This window comes from Pyrus communis, chromosome 2 (assembly GCF_041283825.1).
Source record: "Pyrus communis isolate YQ-2024b chromosome 2, ASM4128382v1, whole genome shotgun sequence".
NCBI lineage: Eukaryota > Viridiplantae > Streptophyta > Magnoliopsida > Rosales > Rosaceae > Pyrus > Pyrus communis.
The window spans coordinates 22,534,048-22,551,715 of NC_142566.1; the positions used below are offsets into that span (position 1 = coordinate 22,534,048).

The following is a 17,668-nucleotide window of genomic DNA, read 5'->3' on the forward strand; positions in this document are numbered from 1 at the left end:
TTATTTAGTTGATTAGAGAGAAATTATGAATTAATGAGGTAAAAAGAGGATGAAAATGGGATCAACAATAGGATCGTACCTCTGTATCCTTGATTTCTAAGAAGACATAAACTCCAACATATCATTCATGATTTTTATTAGATTACAAATTTTAACGAGACACCAGTATAAATATATTTTTATTATATATACATGTACACCTAAGAATTGGAAAAATTTTACTACTTAAATATTTGTTAACACTTTCAAAAATCAAGAATCAAAATAATTTCAATTCAGCAGAGTATCAATAGTGAGGGACTATTAACATGGGATGCCAAGTTTGTGGTTGTAAACTCCAAGCATAGAGCATACAAAATTGTTAAAGTGGAGCATTTCCTTTCCATAACTTCTTTACAAAGCTAGCTAGCTAATTTATTTAGTAATTTTCTTTTACTTGTGACATTTTATGTTGCCACATTTTCACCATAAATTCTTTGGAACCAAGTTTCCATGTTTCTGCAGGGCTCTACTGCCACTTTTCTTGTGATTTCTTCCCTTCCCATAACCTTGATTCCAAACCTCTCTCTCTCTCTCTCTCTCTCTCTCTCTCTCTCTCTCTCTCTCTCTCTCTCTCTCTCCAGAATCCCATTTCATATCTCTGTTGGAAGTCCAGTCTGTGTCCAAGCAGCATACCCACCAGCTATATCTGTAATGCCAGTGAAACCCTGCAAAATTAAGATTAAAGAACAAAGCTCCAGTCAGCTTTTATCAATTCTTTGATTGCAAGGATGGAAAGCCATTGAGATATTCAACCAAGTTTGGACCCCAAAAAAAAAAGAAAAAAAAAAGCAAATTCCAAAAGGGCTCTTCACAACTAAGTCTCTCGTAACTCCATTTCATATTAAAAAAAACACTTATTAAAGCACTGACTTGAAAAAAAAAAAAAAACCTAGACCGAACTATTCTTCCACCTGACTATTAGTTTATCCGACATTAATAATTGATCGTTGAAGGCTTTTTTTCTTCTTCTAATTTTCTTCTTGAGCTATTTCTCAGTAACATTAACAGTTGAATCGAGCTGCAATTGCGCCACACTATTATTATTGATAGGTAAGGGCATATATCTTCTAATTTTATTCTTGAGCTACTATTGCACCAGCCTATTATTTGACCGACATTAGCAACTGATAGGCAAGGGTTTACTTTAATTTTTTATTTATAATTTGATTCTCGAGTGTTTCTCACCAACATTAACAGTTGTTAGAAGGCTATGCTAATGAAGTATCCCAAAAAACAAAGCATTGCATCCTTTTCTAGCCAATAATTTAAGCGATTTTTGTCATTAAATACGCGATTAAACGACACATTCTGGCTTCGGCTAAATTCTTTTCGGAATTGTATATGCAATACAAGTTCTGAAAACTATTTGATAACGACGTTCAACCCAAATGTGATCCATATTTTTCAGCTTCTTCAACCATAAGTAATTGCTTAATGACAAAGTAAAAGGCTGTGAAGGGGTAATGTGCTTACAGCAGCTACAAGATCAGTTGCAGCCATCATCGATCTTTTCCCAAGCTGGCATCCCTAAAGGGCCAAAAGATCAAATTAAACACTTAACTGGGGTAGAAATTTACTGAAAATAATTGGAAAAGAAAAAGGTAGCAAAAAATGTACTTAGTAATTTGAACTCACAACTATAATCTCATCATGCTTTCTGAAATGTGATGACACTTGTTCTAGAAATTCTTGGTTCTTTGACATCCCTGCATACAAGAACAACAGGATTACATAAAAATGGTAATTAACTAAAATAATCCAAATTAAAAAAAAAATAGTCAAGAAAAATATGTGGATCGGAATAACAAAAAATGAACCTGATCCAACTTTGTACAAGTAGGGAATGTTGACAGCCCCAGGGGCATGTCCTGCACTGAACTCCTCAGGAGTCCTACACAAAAACAAGAACAGCTAAATAAAAAGTAAACAAAGTGCTTAACTTAATAAAAAATAATTAGCTTACCTGACATCCAAATATTTGTGTCCAGCTTGAAGAAGCTCATGTGCCACACGAACCGGCACCGAAGTTGGGACTCCCACAGCCTCCAAATTTCTCTCCTGAGCAGCTTTCACACTTTTCCATTTGCCAAACAACAAGATCCCAAGTTGGTGAAAAACATAATAAATAACGATATGAAAGTAATCTTGAGATTTTCGCACTCCCGTTTTCTCCTCTTTCCCTCAGTTGTTAGTTCATCTTTTTTTCTTAGCTTTGGATGAAATAAATCAGAAAGAAAATCAAGGGACATAAAGGACAACGCAGACGGAGAAAACAAGAGCCTGGAAATCACTATGCCTAAAAAATATTATTATACATGGATAAACGGAATTTTCACTTTTTTTTTTTTTAACTTACCAGAAGTTGAAGTTCTTGTTATGGAGTCCAGTGCCGAGTCTCTTCCCGTTTAGAGAAAGCGAAGATTTGTGGTTGAGATTTTGAGCAGAAAAAAGCGAAGGGGGTTGAATTGCAGCGGAGCCAGTAAAGCAAGAAGAATACACAAACGAAATCGCCACCATATTTCTAACTCCTTACGTTTTCGATCGGTGTTTTGGTATCTGAGATTTTCAGATTGCAAATGCAGTGTTTTAGTAGAAGATGGTCCGAGGGAGGATGTGAATAAAAATTTGATGGGTGTGCGTCAGCAGAAGAAGGCAGAGAGATGATGCCACGCCGAGTCTTGGTGTTCTGGTTTTTTTCGGATAAACCCAAAAAATGTGGCACACATACCTTTGCATGGATAAGTTTCAACTGTTTCAACGTTTGTCTTAATCCTGATGAGTTAAAATTTATTAAAAAAAAAAAGAGAAAGCCAACGTATGATGCATGTGAGTCTACTGCATGTACGTACACCGTGGTGGATGCGACTGCTGACAAGATTTTTTTCAGTGTTTTGGAGACTTTGATATTATCCAACCAATTACAATCTCTATTATTAGAAAAACCCTACAATACACCGATGTATTATATGCCTTAATGCTTGAATTATTAGATTGTAATCGTCAAAATTCCAGAATGTAAATTCAGTCGTTCACTACAACGGTACATCTCATACATTAATACATTATAAAATTTTTAAATTTATTGAAATATTTAAATTTTTATATAAACATCTAAGATGAATATAAATATGTGATTAAGAGCAGGTTGATAGACGAACAATGTGTTTACAAATGCATTCTTGGATGCTAAGATAATGAACCCATTCACAGTGCAGCAATATATGTGTCATGATTCCGTAATTCTTTACGTACACATTTCAAATATCATAACACTTGTTTAATTGTCTTTGTTGTTTTCATTTAATTTGTTCAATATAATAAATATATATATATATAAGTAACGTAAAGACAGACAAACGTACCACCGCTTATATAGTTGCATGGTAAACCCCTGTGCAGTAGGATAGGATAAACGACATTAGCAATTTCTTATTATCTCGAGAAATCTTTTTATATGATGGCAACACTACATTTTAAACAAGACATGTTACAAATTCGAGATTTGTATGAATATAACACCCAAACCCAATATGCACGTGATAAACACGGCTCATATAACATTATATAAGTTTTCACATATTTCTGATAAATAATATGAGTTATGGTTAAACTACTATATCGTTTTATATATTGATCAACCCCATTTTATTTATTTATTTATTTTTGAACAAGATCATCCCCTAAACTGAAACAACACAACACAATTATAAACGGTAAATCCGAACACAACCGTATTGATCACCCGCCAAAAAAGACCGTTAGGAAATTTGGGTTGGACTATGTAATCGTTTCAGAAACACAAGGCCCAAAATTGAGGAAGTAGTAGCAGTCACTTGGGCCCAGCAAGCCCAGATTAATCCCCGCGAATCTCCGTTGATTTTTCAGGTGGAATGTGAGAGCAGAAATGGCGACCTTGGCGTTCGCGAGCGTAACATCTCCGCCGTTCTCGTCGTCGCGCCGGTCTCCGTCGACCCACGGAAGATTCCAAATCCCCTTCCTCCATAAAACTCCGAAATGGGGTCAGAGATCTCTGCTTCTTCCCATAACATGCTCGTCTACCGAACCAAATCAAAACGCCGACGACTCCGAACCCAAAACGGCGTCGTTGGCCCCGTCGTCTTCGAGTGACTTGACCTACAAACTCTACGCAGGGCTCGGAGGTGTTGGGTTTCTCGAGACGACTTACTTGACTTACCTCAAGCTCACAAATTCCAATGCGTTCTGCCCCACCGCCGGCGGCGGCGGCGGCGGCGGAGGAAGCTGCGGCGACATCCTCAGTAGCGATTACGCTGTCGTTTTTGGTACTCTCTTTAACTCCGTACCAGACTCAATTCAAATTTTTGATCACCCCGAAAAAAGAAAAAGTGAAGATTTGGATTTGGGTTTTTGTGGATTGGAATTTGGAAATGAATTGTATTGCATTGCATTGCACGCAAGGTGTTTGACAAAAGTTCCCTTTTGGATTTCCCAGGTGTTCCTCTTCCGCTGTTTGGAATGGTTGCTTATGGGTTAGTTGCTACTCTGGGTGTGCAGCTACTGACTGCAAAGAAGTTGCCTTTTGGAATTGATGAATCTAATGCTCGCTTAGTTTTGCTCGGGACTACAACTTCCATGGCAGCTGCTAGCGCTTGCTTTTTGTACATTCTTAGCACCAAATTTTCGGGAGCTTCTTGCTCGTATTGCTTGTTATCTGCTCTGCTCTCTTTCACCTTGTTTTTCATCGCCTTAAAGGTGAGCTTTTGGATATTGTTCTTTTTATTTTCTTTGATTTGATGTTGTTAATGGCAGCGATTTAGTATTTGGTCTTTCTGAATTGTAGGATTTTGGGTTGGAAAAAGTACAGAAGGAAGTGGGTTTGCTGTTTTGTATAGCTAGCTTAGTGGTTGTGACTCTCAACAGGTCATATAGTGCTCTTCCACCTGTGCCCTCAAGGTGATAAACCTCGCTCGTGGCTTTATATTTTTCGGTTTTATGGATATGTTAGTTTGGCAAGCTATTTAATGATATGGACCTATATTTTGCTCTGAAGCTCAATCTTCTAGGATTATGAGCATGCCCTTCCAACTAATTTGATAGAGGAAATCGAAATGTAAATATTTTAAGAATTGCAGTTTGATTCGTGGGAAATATTGGAGACTGATAAACATAAGTGTTTTAGTTATTTTCAATTTTTTATGTAAAGGAGATGTAGGGAAATCCAATGTTCATAAACATCGTTTAGATTTGAGTTTGATGCTCTAAGCATTCACGACCATATATTACGAAGGTAGCTGTGGCTTTACATCACTTTTATAACTTTTATTCTCAAGCAATTATCTGTGACTGGAGTTTAGTGGCCTTTGATATGAATTGATCATTCTTTGATCGTGTGGTACTTATGCTAGTTGGTTAATTTTTTGTCAGTTTTGGTTGCTTATTGCCCTGATAATTTTTTGCCTTGTTACATTTCTTTTGTTAACAGCCCGTCTGAAATTGATCTTCCATATTTTTCAACTGAGATAACAACACCATCAAGCCCGTTTGCAATAGCTCTTGCAAAGCATCTGAGTGCTATTGGTGCTAAAATGTATGGGGCTTTCTGGTGTTCACATTGTGTCGAACAAAAGCAGGTACTTAGATCTTCAATTCCTGATTAAATTTGATTCACTCATGATGCTTTTCTCTCTATCATCTTTCCTAAGTTTTCCTTTCTGTTCTTCTAACAAATAATGTTATCCATTAAGTTGTACTCCCAACTAGTGTTTTCAATATTTTAGCTGTCCCACCCAAGTAATAGAAAACTATGGTCTATCAATAGAAATTGGCCCCAAGTTCACCTAAAAATGATGCCTAGCGACTAAGTTAACATTACTTAAAATTCTATGGAAACTGGAAACTTTTATTTTGTTGGAAGAAACTAGAAACGTAGAAAGTAACACATGCCTAAGAATACAAGCTAATGTTTCATATTTACGTATGATAGGCTTAATTGCAAAATATGCTATATAATGATATACATACATCCTAAATTTAATACAAAATATCTTGTCTTATGTATTAAATATCTTTTCGAAATATCCGTCGATGTATGAGCTGTCGATATTTCCGTAAAGATCGATATTAAAAACCTTCCTCCCAGCCAATCATTTCAGACTTCATGAAAAACATTTTGAAAGAACAAAGCGTTCATCTGTTGTATGTTCAGACTTTTGATGTATCCTGTTTGTTTTGGGCATCATGTAGATGTTTGGAAGTGAGGCAGCAAAACTGTTGAACTATGTTGAGTGCTTCCCTGGTGGATTTAGGAAGGGAACTATAATGCAAAAGGAATGCTTTGATGTCGGAATTGAAGGTTTTCCTACATGGGTGATTAACGGGCAGGTGATAAATCTCCTCATGGATGATTCACTATCTTCATTTGGTCACCTCGTTTGTATATTGTCATGCACACCGTGTTTTAATATCAATACGAAACTCTAGCTGTAAGTTCATCCCATCTATTACGATTAACTTGGTTCTGAGAAAGCTCGGTGCTTCTTACAGGTATTGAGTGGAGAAAAAGAGTTGATGGAGCTTGCACAGGAATCTGGGTTTGATTTAAAGGAATTTAATCAGACTCCCTAGATTAAGCCATGGCGTTTGTTTGGTATGTCATCACTCGTAAAGATCATAGAAAACTTGTACTATTTACATACCCCGATCATATATCACGAAAACTAGGCACCTCGAGGTGTTATATCTTGTACGTTGTTGCCTGTATTGATTATGATTCAGTGGACCAAAGAAGCTAGTTAGAGTTGTACGTCGGAAACTTTTTCCTAACTTGAGAGATTCAAGACTCTTTTCTAATATATTTGTCCACAAAATCTTCTGTCTCCCTCTGTTCTATTTGCTACCAAAACGCCCTTGGCCGGAAGAACATGAAAATCTGGTGTTTCACCGAGTGTAGACAGGGCGGAATCACAGTAAAAGGTTAGGAGTAGATGAGGCATGACATCATTAGGCCGTCTAATTTTACCGTGGGCTTTTCTTTTGGGTCAAGTTATGGTTGTGGGCTTTGGTAATGAAAACGATCCATGAAATTAAAGCCCATTTTAAGATGAACAATGAAATCACAACCAAACATCACTACCGGTTAAAAGCTAAACCTAATCGGACAAAGAGATTAGGTATGGACTTTCCCAATATTTTGAGCTAACTTTAACTTCTATCAATCAACGAGCGAAAAGGATGAGATCATGCTCGGCTTGCTTTGGAAGTTACCTAACTCATACTTCCTAACTTCGTGTTATCAACGCTATCTGCTTAATAAAAAAAACTAATTTACTTATACTCAATAGCATCGTGTTACCAAAGCTATCCGCTTAAAAAAATTACTTATAGAATGTCACGATCAGTTATGCATATGCGTGAGCTGATCTTGACTGTTCATACACATTAAGCACACATACATCAATGGCCATGATCAGCCTAACGCTTGTCTTATTGACCCTAGCACTCACTACCCAAATTGCCAAATAAGCTTCATGACTATTAATGCATAATAGGTTTCACGTGTATCAACGATCAGAACAAATCTACGCACACATCCTATAAGTTTAGCCCCAAGTCAACTGTTTATGAGCTTCACATGCATCAACGGGAAATATCAGCCTCGACACATGACAAATTACAACCCAAATTAGCATTATTCTTTAATTAGCAAGTAGATTAAGGCTTGACCACATGCCTATGGCCTAAAACACTTCTTACTAGTTCAACCCTTCATGAGACTTTGACCTGGTTTGGTACTGAGGTGATTCTGAAAAAAGCTGGTATCAAAAAAAGCTGGGAGCTGTTTTTGTGTTTGGTAAACATTCAACTTTAGCTTTTTTTCACAGTTTTGGGTGAAAAAAAGTCAAAAACAAAAAGCTGCAAAACCCAGCTTTGAAAAATCGGCCTTTTTTCACATCTGTTTTACATAAAAGTGTATCAAATACTATAATACTATTTTTTTTTTTTTTTCAAAAGCACTTTTACAAAAAAGTTTACCAAATACTCTGCTGCTTTATTTCACAGCCGCTTATTCTCACAGCACATCATAATCAGTTTTTTTTCAAAGCACAGCAATACCAAACTAGCCCTTTATCTCCTCCGCTCTCGCTTCTTTCTATCTTTGTCCACTTTCTAATTCAAAAGAGGATCCTCTTTGTGAGGATTCCGAGGATCCTCCAATCACGTCAGTTCATCGTATATCATGCAATTAAAAATCATTGTAATTTTTTATTTAAAATTAAATATAAATAGAATATGACAAAAAATGATTGCACGATGTATGATTAACGTACGTGATTGAAGGATCCAGAGAGGATCCTCAATGTTATAAATCAATCAACAAAATGCCAAGTCAGCAATCAGCCACCCAAATCGTTATCCGACTCGGACACCCCGGGCCCCACCTGGTCCCTCCAATAACTGAAGATGCTTCCGAATATTCCTGAGCCAGTTACCAAATAATTAATTACCCTTGTCGTCGCCTACATAATATCTCTCATCAAACGCCATCGACCCCCCCCCCCTTCCTTCCCATTTCAAAATTCCTTCACAATTCCCCACACTTTCTCGGCAACCAAACAGGCAACAAGAAAATAATTGAAAAAGAAAGAAAGAAAAAATGCATACTCAAATCTCCGATTCCGAGCAGCAGGAACTCATCGAAAAGCTCGACATCTTCAAGATCAAGGGACGAGATAAACGCGGCCGCACCGTCCTTCGCATCATCGGCAAATTCTTCCCAGGTATTTTAGGCCTCGGTTAACGTTGCTCTTGTGAAAAGCACTTCTGTTTCAAAGTGCTTGTGCTAGAAATGGTTTTTGTTAAAGGTACTTTGACCTTTTTTTTTTTAATCAAAACTTCAAGGCATCCTGGAAGTCCTTTCTAAAAAGCGCTTTTTTGACGTGTAAAGTTTTTCTGCCAATTTTAAAGCGCTTTTAACAATTCAAAAGATTATTCCCATACAGATCGTTAATTATTCTTCGTAATCAACGTTTCTCCTTTATTTAATTTAATTTTCTGATTTCTTTTTTTGTATTTTTGAATTATTTAGCTCGAATTGTGAGCGTGGATGCTCTGCGGAAGTATTTGGAGGAGAGGATATTTCCAGAGATCGAGAAAAAGCCGTTCGCGGTGCTGTACGTGCACACCGGAGCTCAAAGGTGCGAGAACTTTCCCGGGATCTCGGCCGTCCGATCAATCTACGACGCCGTACCGATCGGCGTCCGCCAGAATCTCGAAGCCGTGTATATCCTCCATCCCGGCCTCCAGGCCCGGCTCTTCCTCGCTACCTTCGGCCGCTTCTTTTTCACCGGCGGGTAATTAATTTAAGGGGCTTTTAATCCAGTCCATCATAAACGTATAGTGTTTTTAGGAATAAGTCTAGTTATCTAATTATATGTTTTTATTTCATTTATACTCATTTTATATTTTCTAAAAATATTAAAAATCAATTAAAATCTTTTAATATTATGCATTTTTCAACTTCAAAAAAATATATTTAATATCTTCTAACAAAAAAACTAATATACTAACATAAATTTATCTGGAAAACATTTTACCCTAACTCAAGTAACAAATATATAAATGTATATAATACCTATACGTGAGATATGAAACCTAATTAAAAGGTAGAAAAAACATAACATACCTACAAGTAAGACACATTAATCTATGACAGGTTGATTATAAAAAAAGAATCTGTCATATATGTAGATAAATATAATTAACTTATGATATAGGTTGATTATAAAAGTTAAAAATAAAATCTATAAATAGGTTTTAAAGCAGGAGGAAGAACGAGAAATAACAAAAAAATAAATAAAAAGAAATAAGCAAAGAGATAATTGGGAAGCAATTTGATTTTTATAATAAATATTATCATTGAACAGATAATTATTGATAATTAAATAATTAAATATAACAAATTGGACTTATTTTAATAAACTGGACTATTCCTACTATTGGCTCAAAAAATTGGACTTATATCAAGTTTTTCCAATTAATAAAAATCAATTAATTTATTCTTAACGGAAAAAGCGCATGTGAGCATTTTCTTGTGGATGGTACTAACGTGCACTTGTGGTGCGGCGCAGGGTGTATGGGAAGCTGAGGTACGTGAGCAGGTTGGATTATCTGTGGGAGCACGTGAGGAGGAACGAGATTGAGGTGCCTGATTTCGTGTACGATCATGATGAGGACTTGGAGCACCGTCCGATGATGGACTATGGATTGGAGAGCGATCATCCGAGGGTGTACGATGCACCCGCGGTTGATTCGCCTGTGTCCACGTACTCCATGAGATGCATCTCCTAGGCCCTAGCTTGTCCGTTTAGGGTTAAAACTTAAAATTACTTGGGATATTTTCGAATGGGCTTCCATTTAAGTAGACGGTAATTGAGAAGTGGTTTTTTTTCCCTTCTCTCTTTGTTACAATTTAGTAGTTGATTAGGATAAATGTGGTTGTACGTAGTATGAATTTAAAATTTCAATGTTTGGTATATATTACTTTGGCGGTAGAGTATTTATCTATACACTTACAATTTCAACCTCCACGTACGTCCGCTCAGTGTTTAAAATATTGATATCATGAAAATATCTATGTGTAAATTTGTGAAAATATAGATGGATATATTGATATCGCTATATGTTGCTTTTGATGGAAATGTTGGAATTTGCTAAAAAACGTGAAAATTTAAAATGAAAAATTTGAAGAATGTCATATGATAATTTATCGACATTTTACTGATATGTCGGAAATATTGACGAACTATATTAATTTTAGCCAAAAATTTAGGAGTTTCTTCGAAATATGATGACATCACCCCTTCTATATCTTTCTCTGGTTGTTCTGATCCAAGAAATTTCGAACACAAATTCGTCCTCATTAATTAACATTAACAATCGAATTGAATAAATTAAACAAAAAAAGGGCTAGAATTAAATATGAGTGTGTTGGTTAAAAATATCGTGTTTATCATTTATTTTCCATTTAAAAAAAAAAATTTATTGTTTTTTTTTTTTTAATTATAGCTAGATGATAAGGCCACTAGGAATAGCCTAGTGGTGGGGTGTGGGCGAGGAGTGGGGTAGAATTCGGTCCCAGGTTCGAAACTTGGTGGGGGTGGGGTGGGGTTAAAATATATATACATATAGATGATATTGTACATGATGCTACAGTAATACGTGAACTAGGAGATACATGATGCATGTACCTTGTTTAATACGAAATATGAAGATAAGCTAAAACAATGAACTTTGACTATAATTATTAGAAAATAAAATAATTAATTATATAATAAGGTAACTTAAAACCATGAACTTTGACTATAATCTATATAATAGAAAGTGAAAGCCTCAATTTTGGGTCACGTATGTGGCAAAAACTTTGGAGTCACGATTTGACAAAGCACTTGACAAAAATATTAGGACAAAATTGCCTTTTAACAAAAAGAAAATTCAAAAGCAACTCAATATAATATATTAAATAATGGAGAGGTAATTTGGTAATTTGGTCATCATAAAATATAATATAAATATAAGTATGAATAGATAAAATAATAAAAAAAGGGAACATATTAGGATAAAATTGCCCCTCAACCAAAAAAATCCAAAAGCAATCCAATATATCAAATAATGCAAATGTAATTTGATAATTTGGTCATCATAAAATATAATATAAATATAAGTGGAAAGATAGAAAAGAATAAAAAAATGAAACGATGAGTGAAAGTTGATGGGCACGGGAAAAGAAAAATATAATAAAAAAAATCATGAATATTGTGTTCAAAACATATCTTAAGAGGCGCATAGTGTCGGTGATAAATTAGCAAAGTTTTTTTATATTATTATTGACACACCCCGACCAAGATCAGGGCGTGCTGGCCGTCCCATGGAGGTGACGTAGCTATGTGCACGTGCGGAAGCTAATGAAGATAATATAAAAGTACGAATAATTAAACTAGCATACAAAGTACTAAAACAAGTGCTAGCGTAAGTGAGATACAAATTCAGAGCAAGACTACAGCAGTCCAAAAGAAAATTTGCGACATAAGTACACCCGAAGGTGACCCTACGCTGGTGAGTATCTGTCAGAAATGCCGGGACGCCCTCTGGGAAAACCACTGAAACAGCTAAGCTACTAGAACCTGGAGGGGCGCAAAACAAAAGCGTGAGTGGGCAAAAACAAAGCTCTTTGAAAACCATTTAATAAAACACAATCTAACCCCTCGCCGTAAAACCTGTATACTTCTCAGAAAATAAACATATATGCGTATGTATAGATATGCCAATCATGCTCAGGAATATGCCATGTCGAAACCTCATAATGAAATGCAAGTGCTCAGGTGTAAATCATATCAACAACATATAATCTGGCAGCCGGAGTCACCTAACGTGACCTGTACGGCTGCATATAAAGCTCAAATCTCAAACTCAATAACTGAACCTGCCCACGAGTTGGAACCACCTATAGTGGTCTGTACGACAGGCCTGGGTGTAGGTATATATATACGCTCTAGTGCTACGATCACGTGAAGGCTGTGCGAATAATCGCGGGTCACCTACGAGTCGGAACCACCTATAGTGGTCTGTACGACAAGACTATGCACCTAACTTGGATCCAAGCTGAGCGTATGGTGCGAGAGGTGAACATCACGTGAAGGACTGTGCCTAACTCTGGACGGGAGCATTAACACCGGGGGTGCAGGTTATGAGCTCTCTAAGCACCTCTAATCACTATTTAATGCAAATGTTAAATAACGCTTACCTGGCACTTACCTGCGCCTCCACAGCACCAAATATAAATATGTATATGTATACCATTACTAACACATGTGATAATGCATAAACAATAAAGATATGGTGCATGACATATAACAAATAACCTTTTTTAAACAATTTCTGGGAATATAAATGTATATAGGTATATACGGAAAACCAAAAGCCCACTCACTGGTATGTGGAAGGGTCGTAGCCCCCCTGCCTCGAGTGTGCACGCTCGTCCTCGGGATACGTGTCACCTATATGCGAAAATACTATAGAAACATTAACTTTAAAACACATAACCTATTTCTCGTAATAACTTCTCATACATTGCTCAAAATTGACAAATGAATATACCAACGGGCTCTACACAACCTCAGGATCACAACCATAATTTTAGAAAAATTTTCCTCCGCCGCACGCGCCCCCACGCGCCGGCCAAGGCACGGCCACACGCGCCGGCCACGCGCAGGCACGTGCGGCGCACACGGACGGCGTCAACTGACGCCGTGAGGAATATTCCGTTATCTTTAACGGATTCCGTCAACGGCGTCAGGAATATTCCGTCAAATATGACGGAATATTCCGTCACCTTCTTCGTTCAATCTCCGGCGCCGTCGCCGGCGCCGGAAAACTGGGAAACCTGCAACTCGAGTTTTCTCACCCATTTCTCAACCGTTTTTCACGTTTCTTGCACCAAATTAAAGCCCTAAACTAGTAGAACACATCCATACAAGTTTTAAGGGCTAAAACTCACTAGATTATACCTGTGCAAACTATCCAAAACCGGCCAACTTCGACCACGGTGATCCCGACGTCCAAATTCGTCAAACGAGCTACTCCGAGGCTCCTTGGGACCTCACTAAGACAACTATAAGCTTCAAAAGTCCAAGAACATACTAGAATGAGTTTGCATGAATAGTGCTCAAATCGGAAAACCATGAATCGACGTGAAAATGGTGGTTTCCCTACCTGAAACTGGTACGTCTGAGTTCCCCTCGACCTCACGATCACAACTGTACCCTTGGTTTCCTCGATCTGCTAGAATTTGGTGGGTTTGGTGTGTGTCCGTACGTTTTCAAAATGAAGAAGAAGGAATGGGGTTCTCGGGGGGAAAGACAGAGAGAGAGAGACAGAGAAAATGACAGAGGGAGAGGGAGAGTGAGACAGTGTGTGTGTGTGTGGCCCTAAGCTTGCCAACACCACACAAAACAACCAAAAACATAACGAAAACAGAATAGGGGTAAAATTGTAATTTCACACGTACGTTTCGGTATTTCCGGGACGGGATGTCACAATTATTTTTTAATTAGTACCTTACAATAGGTTAGCAATAATGTGATTCAATTAGTTGTTTATTAAATATTATTTTCTTTATTAAAAAAAGTATTTCACACGCGGATAATAATGTAATTAAACTAATTGTACATTAAGGGGAGGGAGTGGGATTAACCTCACAATGAGCTAGCAATCAGTTGTTTATTAAATATTATTTTTTTATAATCTTAATGTAAATTCAATAAAATGTAGATGGAAATTGAAATACCGCTTTTATTAACTGTATTTATTATTCATTTCTATCTACATTAATAAATACATTTAAAACATGTAAATCGCGTGTAACACGTCGTGATTCAAAAAATATCTTTTACATCCGCGTAAGCGTGTGCATGAAGTCTAGTTCTTAAAAAAGAAATAATTATGTGTAGATACTAGATGGAGTGAACCACATTATACGTTTCCTCTTACTTATTCTTTGTATTGGATATGCGAGTACAATTCTTCATTTTTAAGCAGTCACTCCAATCTTTAACTATTTTTTTTAATGCTCATTTACTTATATTATAGCATTTGTTATGGTGTATCCGTTCGTGTTCGAAGTATATTGAAAAATGAAACCGGATTCCTTCCGGATCCTTCTAAATTGAGCCCACTAATCAATAAATCTATATCATTGAAATTTGATTAAACGGTTACAAACATGGGTTCCTCTAAAATTTATAATAATTGTAGCCGTTTGATCAAATTTCAATGGTCCGGATTTGTTAATTAGTGAGTTCAGTTTTGAAGGATCTGGTTCCTTGAAAAATCTGTTCCTTAACACAAGGCCAGTGATTTCAACTCCATTTTTTGTTTGTGCCCTCTGTTAATCTTGACCGTTGATTTATCTTCTCATCTGCATTCAATTTGTAAACCTTGAACTTACCCAGATTGAAACGGCGTCCTTTCACGTAGCTCGCATCTCTCTCAACCAAAAGCCACCACCACCTTCCCTTCAACGAAACGAGCGCCACCTCCACAGCCAAAATCACCTATTTTTTCACGGCCGGCACAGAAAACCCCATTGCCGCCTCCACCATGAACTCCACCGCCAGAATTAATTGCCTATTCATCATCTGGATCTTCTACTATCGTCATACTTTTTGTTTCTTAACTTTCGTTTCTTATTTAATTTATTGATTTTCATATAATAGATAATTAAGAAATAGATTACAATTCGTTCATAGTTAGCTCATGACATCATGTCAAAATGTGTGTCCAGTAATGAGTGTCCTCCAATCCCAACTTTTATATATATATATATATATATATATATATTAAGAAATTGTTATTAACACTTCAAAAATCTCATTCTACACTCCTCACAGGTATATTTTTCTTTCTAATTATAAAAAATTTGAAATGCCAAACGAAGTTTTTGAAATGCTACTAATAATTCCTTTATATTATATTCGTTTATGTTTTATTAAGGATTTTAAAGAAATAAAAATGAATGAAGCCAAATTTGAAATTTGTTACGAGTTAGAAGTGGGCTCCAATGTTGAGATATCGGCAAAATATCGAATGTTATTTCCTCTTTTTCTTATAAGGTCTTTCTATTTCTTCAAAGAAATCATTGCCTAATTTTCTTTCCTCAACGTCACACATCCTTAATTTTTGTTCCCTACTACGTCATTCGGAATAACAAAAGATGAGAACCATAAAATCACATACTAAATGGTATATTTTTAGGTGATGCTACTAATTCAAGTGTTGTAATATATTGGAGGACATGATTGATATTTACAAATAGACACATTTTATAATATCAGTGCACCGTAAGTTTTTGCATAATCATATGATTGCAAGGTTTAACTTTAAGATCTTATCTTTTTGCATTGGTAATGGATGAGTTAATGGACATTTCAAGATGATGTCTTTTGGTGCATGCTTTTCGCAAACGATATAATGTTGCTATATGAAACTCAGGAGTGCGTAAACGCAAAGCTTAACCTTGGGCAAGAAGTGTTGAAATCTAAAGTCTTTGCCTAAGTAGGTTAAATACGGAGTATATAGAGTACAAGTTATGTGGGAACATAGGTTCAAATGAGATCAAGGTGAGGATTGGAGATTATGACATGAGGTACCAAAGAGCGAATGCTTTCGATATCTTGGATCTATCTTGCAAAAGAACAGAGAATTAGATGAAGATCTCAACCATAGAATACAAGAACCATAGAATACAAGCTAGATGGATGAAGTTGAAGAGTGCATCGTGTGTTTTTTGCGACCATCGTGTCCCACTAAAGAAGGGAATTTTTTCAGGACGGCAATAAGACCAACAAAGCTTTATGGCACATAATGTTAGAAGGAGGTCAAGTATCAACACGTGCAAATGAGTGTAGCAAAGTGGATAATGTTTCGTTAGATGTGTGAGCACACGAGAAATGACAAGATTAAGAACGAGGATATCTTAGGTAAAATAGGAATAACCGCAATTGAAGATAAGATGTGAAAAAATTAGTTAGGTGGTTTAGACACATGAACTGAAAACCTACATATGCTCTGGTTAGAAGATACGTATATGAAATAGAGACTCAGGGAAAAATGGGTAGAAGAATATCTAGGAAGACTTGGAAAGAGAATAAGAAAAGACATGAAGTATTTGGAGTTAACAGAAGATTTGGCACAAAATCAAAAGCAATGACATTTTAGGATTCATACAGCCGACCTACTTAGAGAAATAACGCTTTATTGTTGTTGTTATTAGTGCAAAGTAACATTGCACTAAGACAGGTGACTTTTCTTCGTCCTTGTTTTTATGCTTCTTCTTCTTCTTCTCGACTTTGTTTTCGTGGAGAGCGACGACTTCTCGGCTTCGAGCTTGTTCTTTTGCCGCGCCGACGGATTCTCGGCTTCTTCTTCTTCCTCCTCCATCTCTGAAGGCAGAAGCTGTCGTTATTGAGCATTTTGATTTTGACAAGAGCTACTGCTACCTCTGTTTCTTTGAAATTGCAAGGCGGTTCATATCAGTTGGATTTTGATTTACAAAGGGGTATTCCTCGGATTCAAATTCTCGTACTGAAATTATATGACACTCTGTAAACGACTACAGGTATTTGCTCGTTGTGTTTTCTCTAATTTCTCTTATTTAATTGCATTTTGCTTTTAATTTTTGGTTTGATTTCTCTTTACTGAAATGGAATTTTAACGAAAAGACTGCATAACTATTCACTTTAATGAAAAACCACATTTTTACACTAAAAAGTCAAACATGATACTATTCATTTTATCATTTATTTTGTTTTTATCGTTAAAACTCAAAGTTTTCAAGTCATTTTCATTAGTTTTCCTTTATTGAAATCCATATGTTAAGTAAAGTTCCAAAGGTTGGAGCATTTTTGCTCACCACGATAATCTATAATGCATTATTACCATATATTTTAGGAAGTTTTAATGAAAAGCTTCTGGTACTGTTCACCTTAACGAAAAATCACATTTTTACACTAAAAAGTCAATTCTGATTCTATTCACTTTACCCTTTATTTTGTCCTTATCGTTAAAAATCAAAGTTTTTAAACTTTTTTTCATT

At 36.2% G+C, this 17,668-nt stretch overlaps 3 protein-coding genes across 4 annotated transcripts; 2 read left to right on the forward strand and 1 right to left on the reverse strand.

The window, feature by feature from the left end:
* Positions 1-252: 252 nt before the first annotated feature.
* On the reverse strand, positions 253-2,722 carry LOC137746820 (thiosulfate sulfurtransferase 16, chloroplastic). 2 transcript variants are annotated; one of them, XM_088687264.1, is made up of 7 exons: positions 2,399-2,710; positions 2,006-2,116; positions 1,860-1,933; positions 1,678-1,748; positions 1,516-1,569; positions 592-707; positions 359-561 (listed from the first exon to the last, which is right to left on the reverse strand). In XM_088687264.1, the coding sequence occupies exons 1-6, from the start codon at positions 2,557-2,559 to the stop codon at positions 633-635; spliced, it is 546 nt and encodes a 181-aa protein (XP_088543390.1). In that variant the 5' UTR covers positions 2,560-2,710; the 3' UTR covers positions 359-561; positions 592-632. The 2 variants fall into 2 exon arrangements, with proteins under 2 accessions (XP_068342934.1, XP_088543390.1); XM_068486833.2 differs by having other exon boundaries at positions 253-707; positions 2,399-2,722.
* A 1,138-nt stretch (positions 2,723-3,860) lies between these two features.
* LOC137747649 (thiol-disulfide oxidoreductase LTO1) lies at positions 3,861-6,887 on the forward strand. The gene is made up of 6 exons (XM_068487792.2): positions 3,861-4,343; positions 4,514-4,773; positions 4,862-4,974; positions 5,504-5,651; positions 6,265-6,402; positions 6,565-6,887. The coding sequence occupies exons 1-6, from the start codon at positions 3,947-3,949 to the stop codon at positions 6,643-6,645; spliced, it is 1,137 nt and encodes a 378-aa protein (XP_068343893.2). The 5' UTR covers positions 3,861-3,946; the 3' UTR covers positions 6,646-6,887.
* A 1,669-nt stretch (positions 6,888-8,556) lies between these two features.
* On the forward strand, positions 8,557-10,555 carry LOC137747615 (uncharacterized). The gene is made up of 3 exons (XM_068487756.2): positions 8,557-8,798; positions 9,107-9,371; positions 10,149-10,555. Exons 1-3 carry the CDS (start codon positions 8,675-8,677, stop codon positions 10,366-10,368), a joined length of 609 nt encoding a protein of 202 aa, XP_068343857.1. The 5' UTR covers positions 8,557-8,674; the 3' UTR covers positions 10,369-10,555.
* The last annotated feature ends 7,113 nt before the right edge of the window (positions 10,556-17,668 follow it).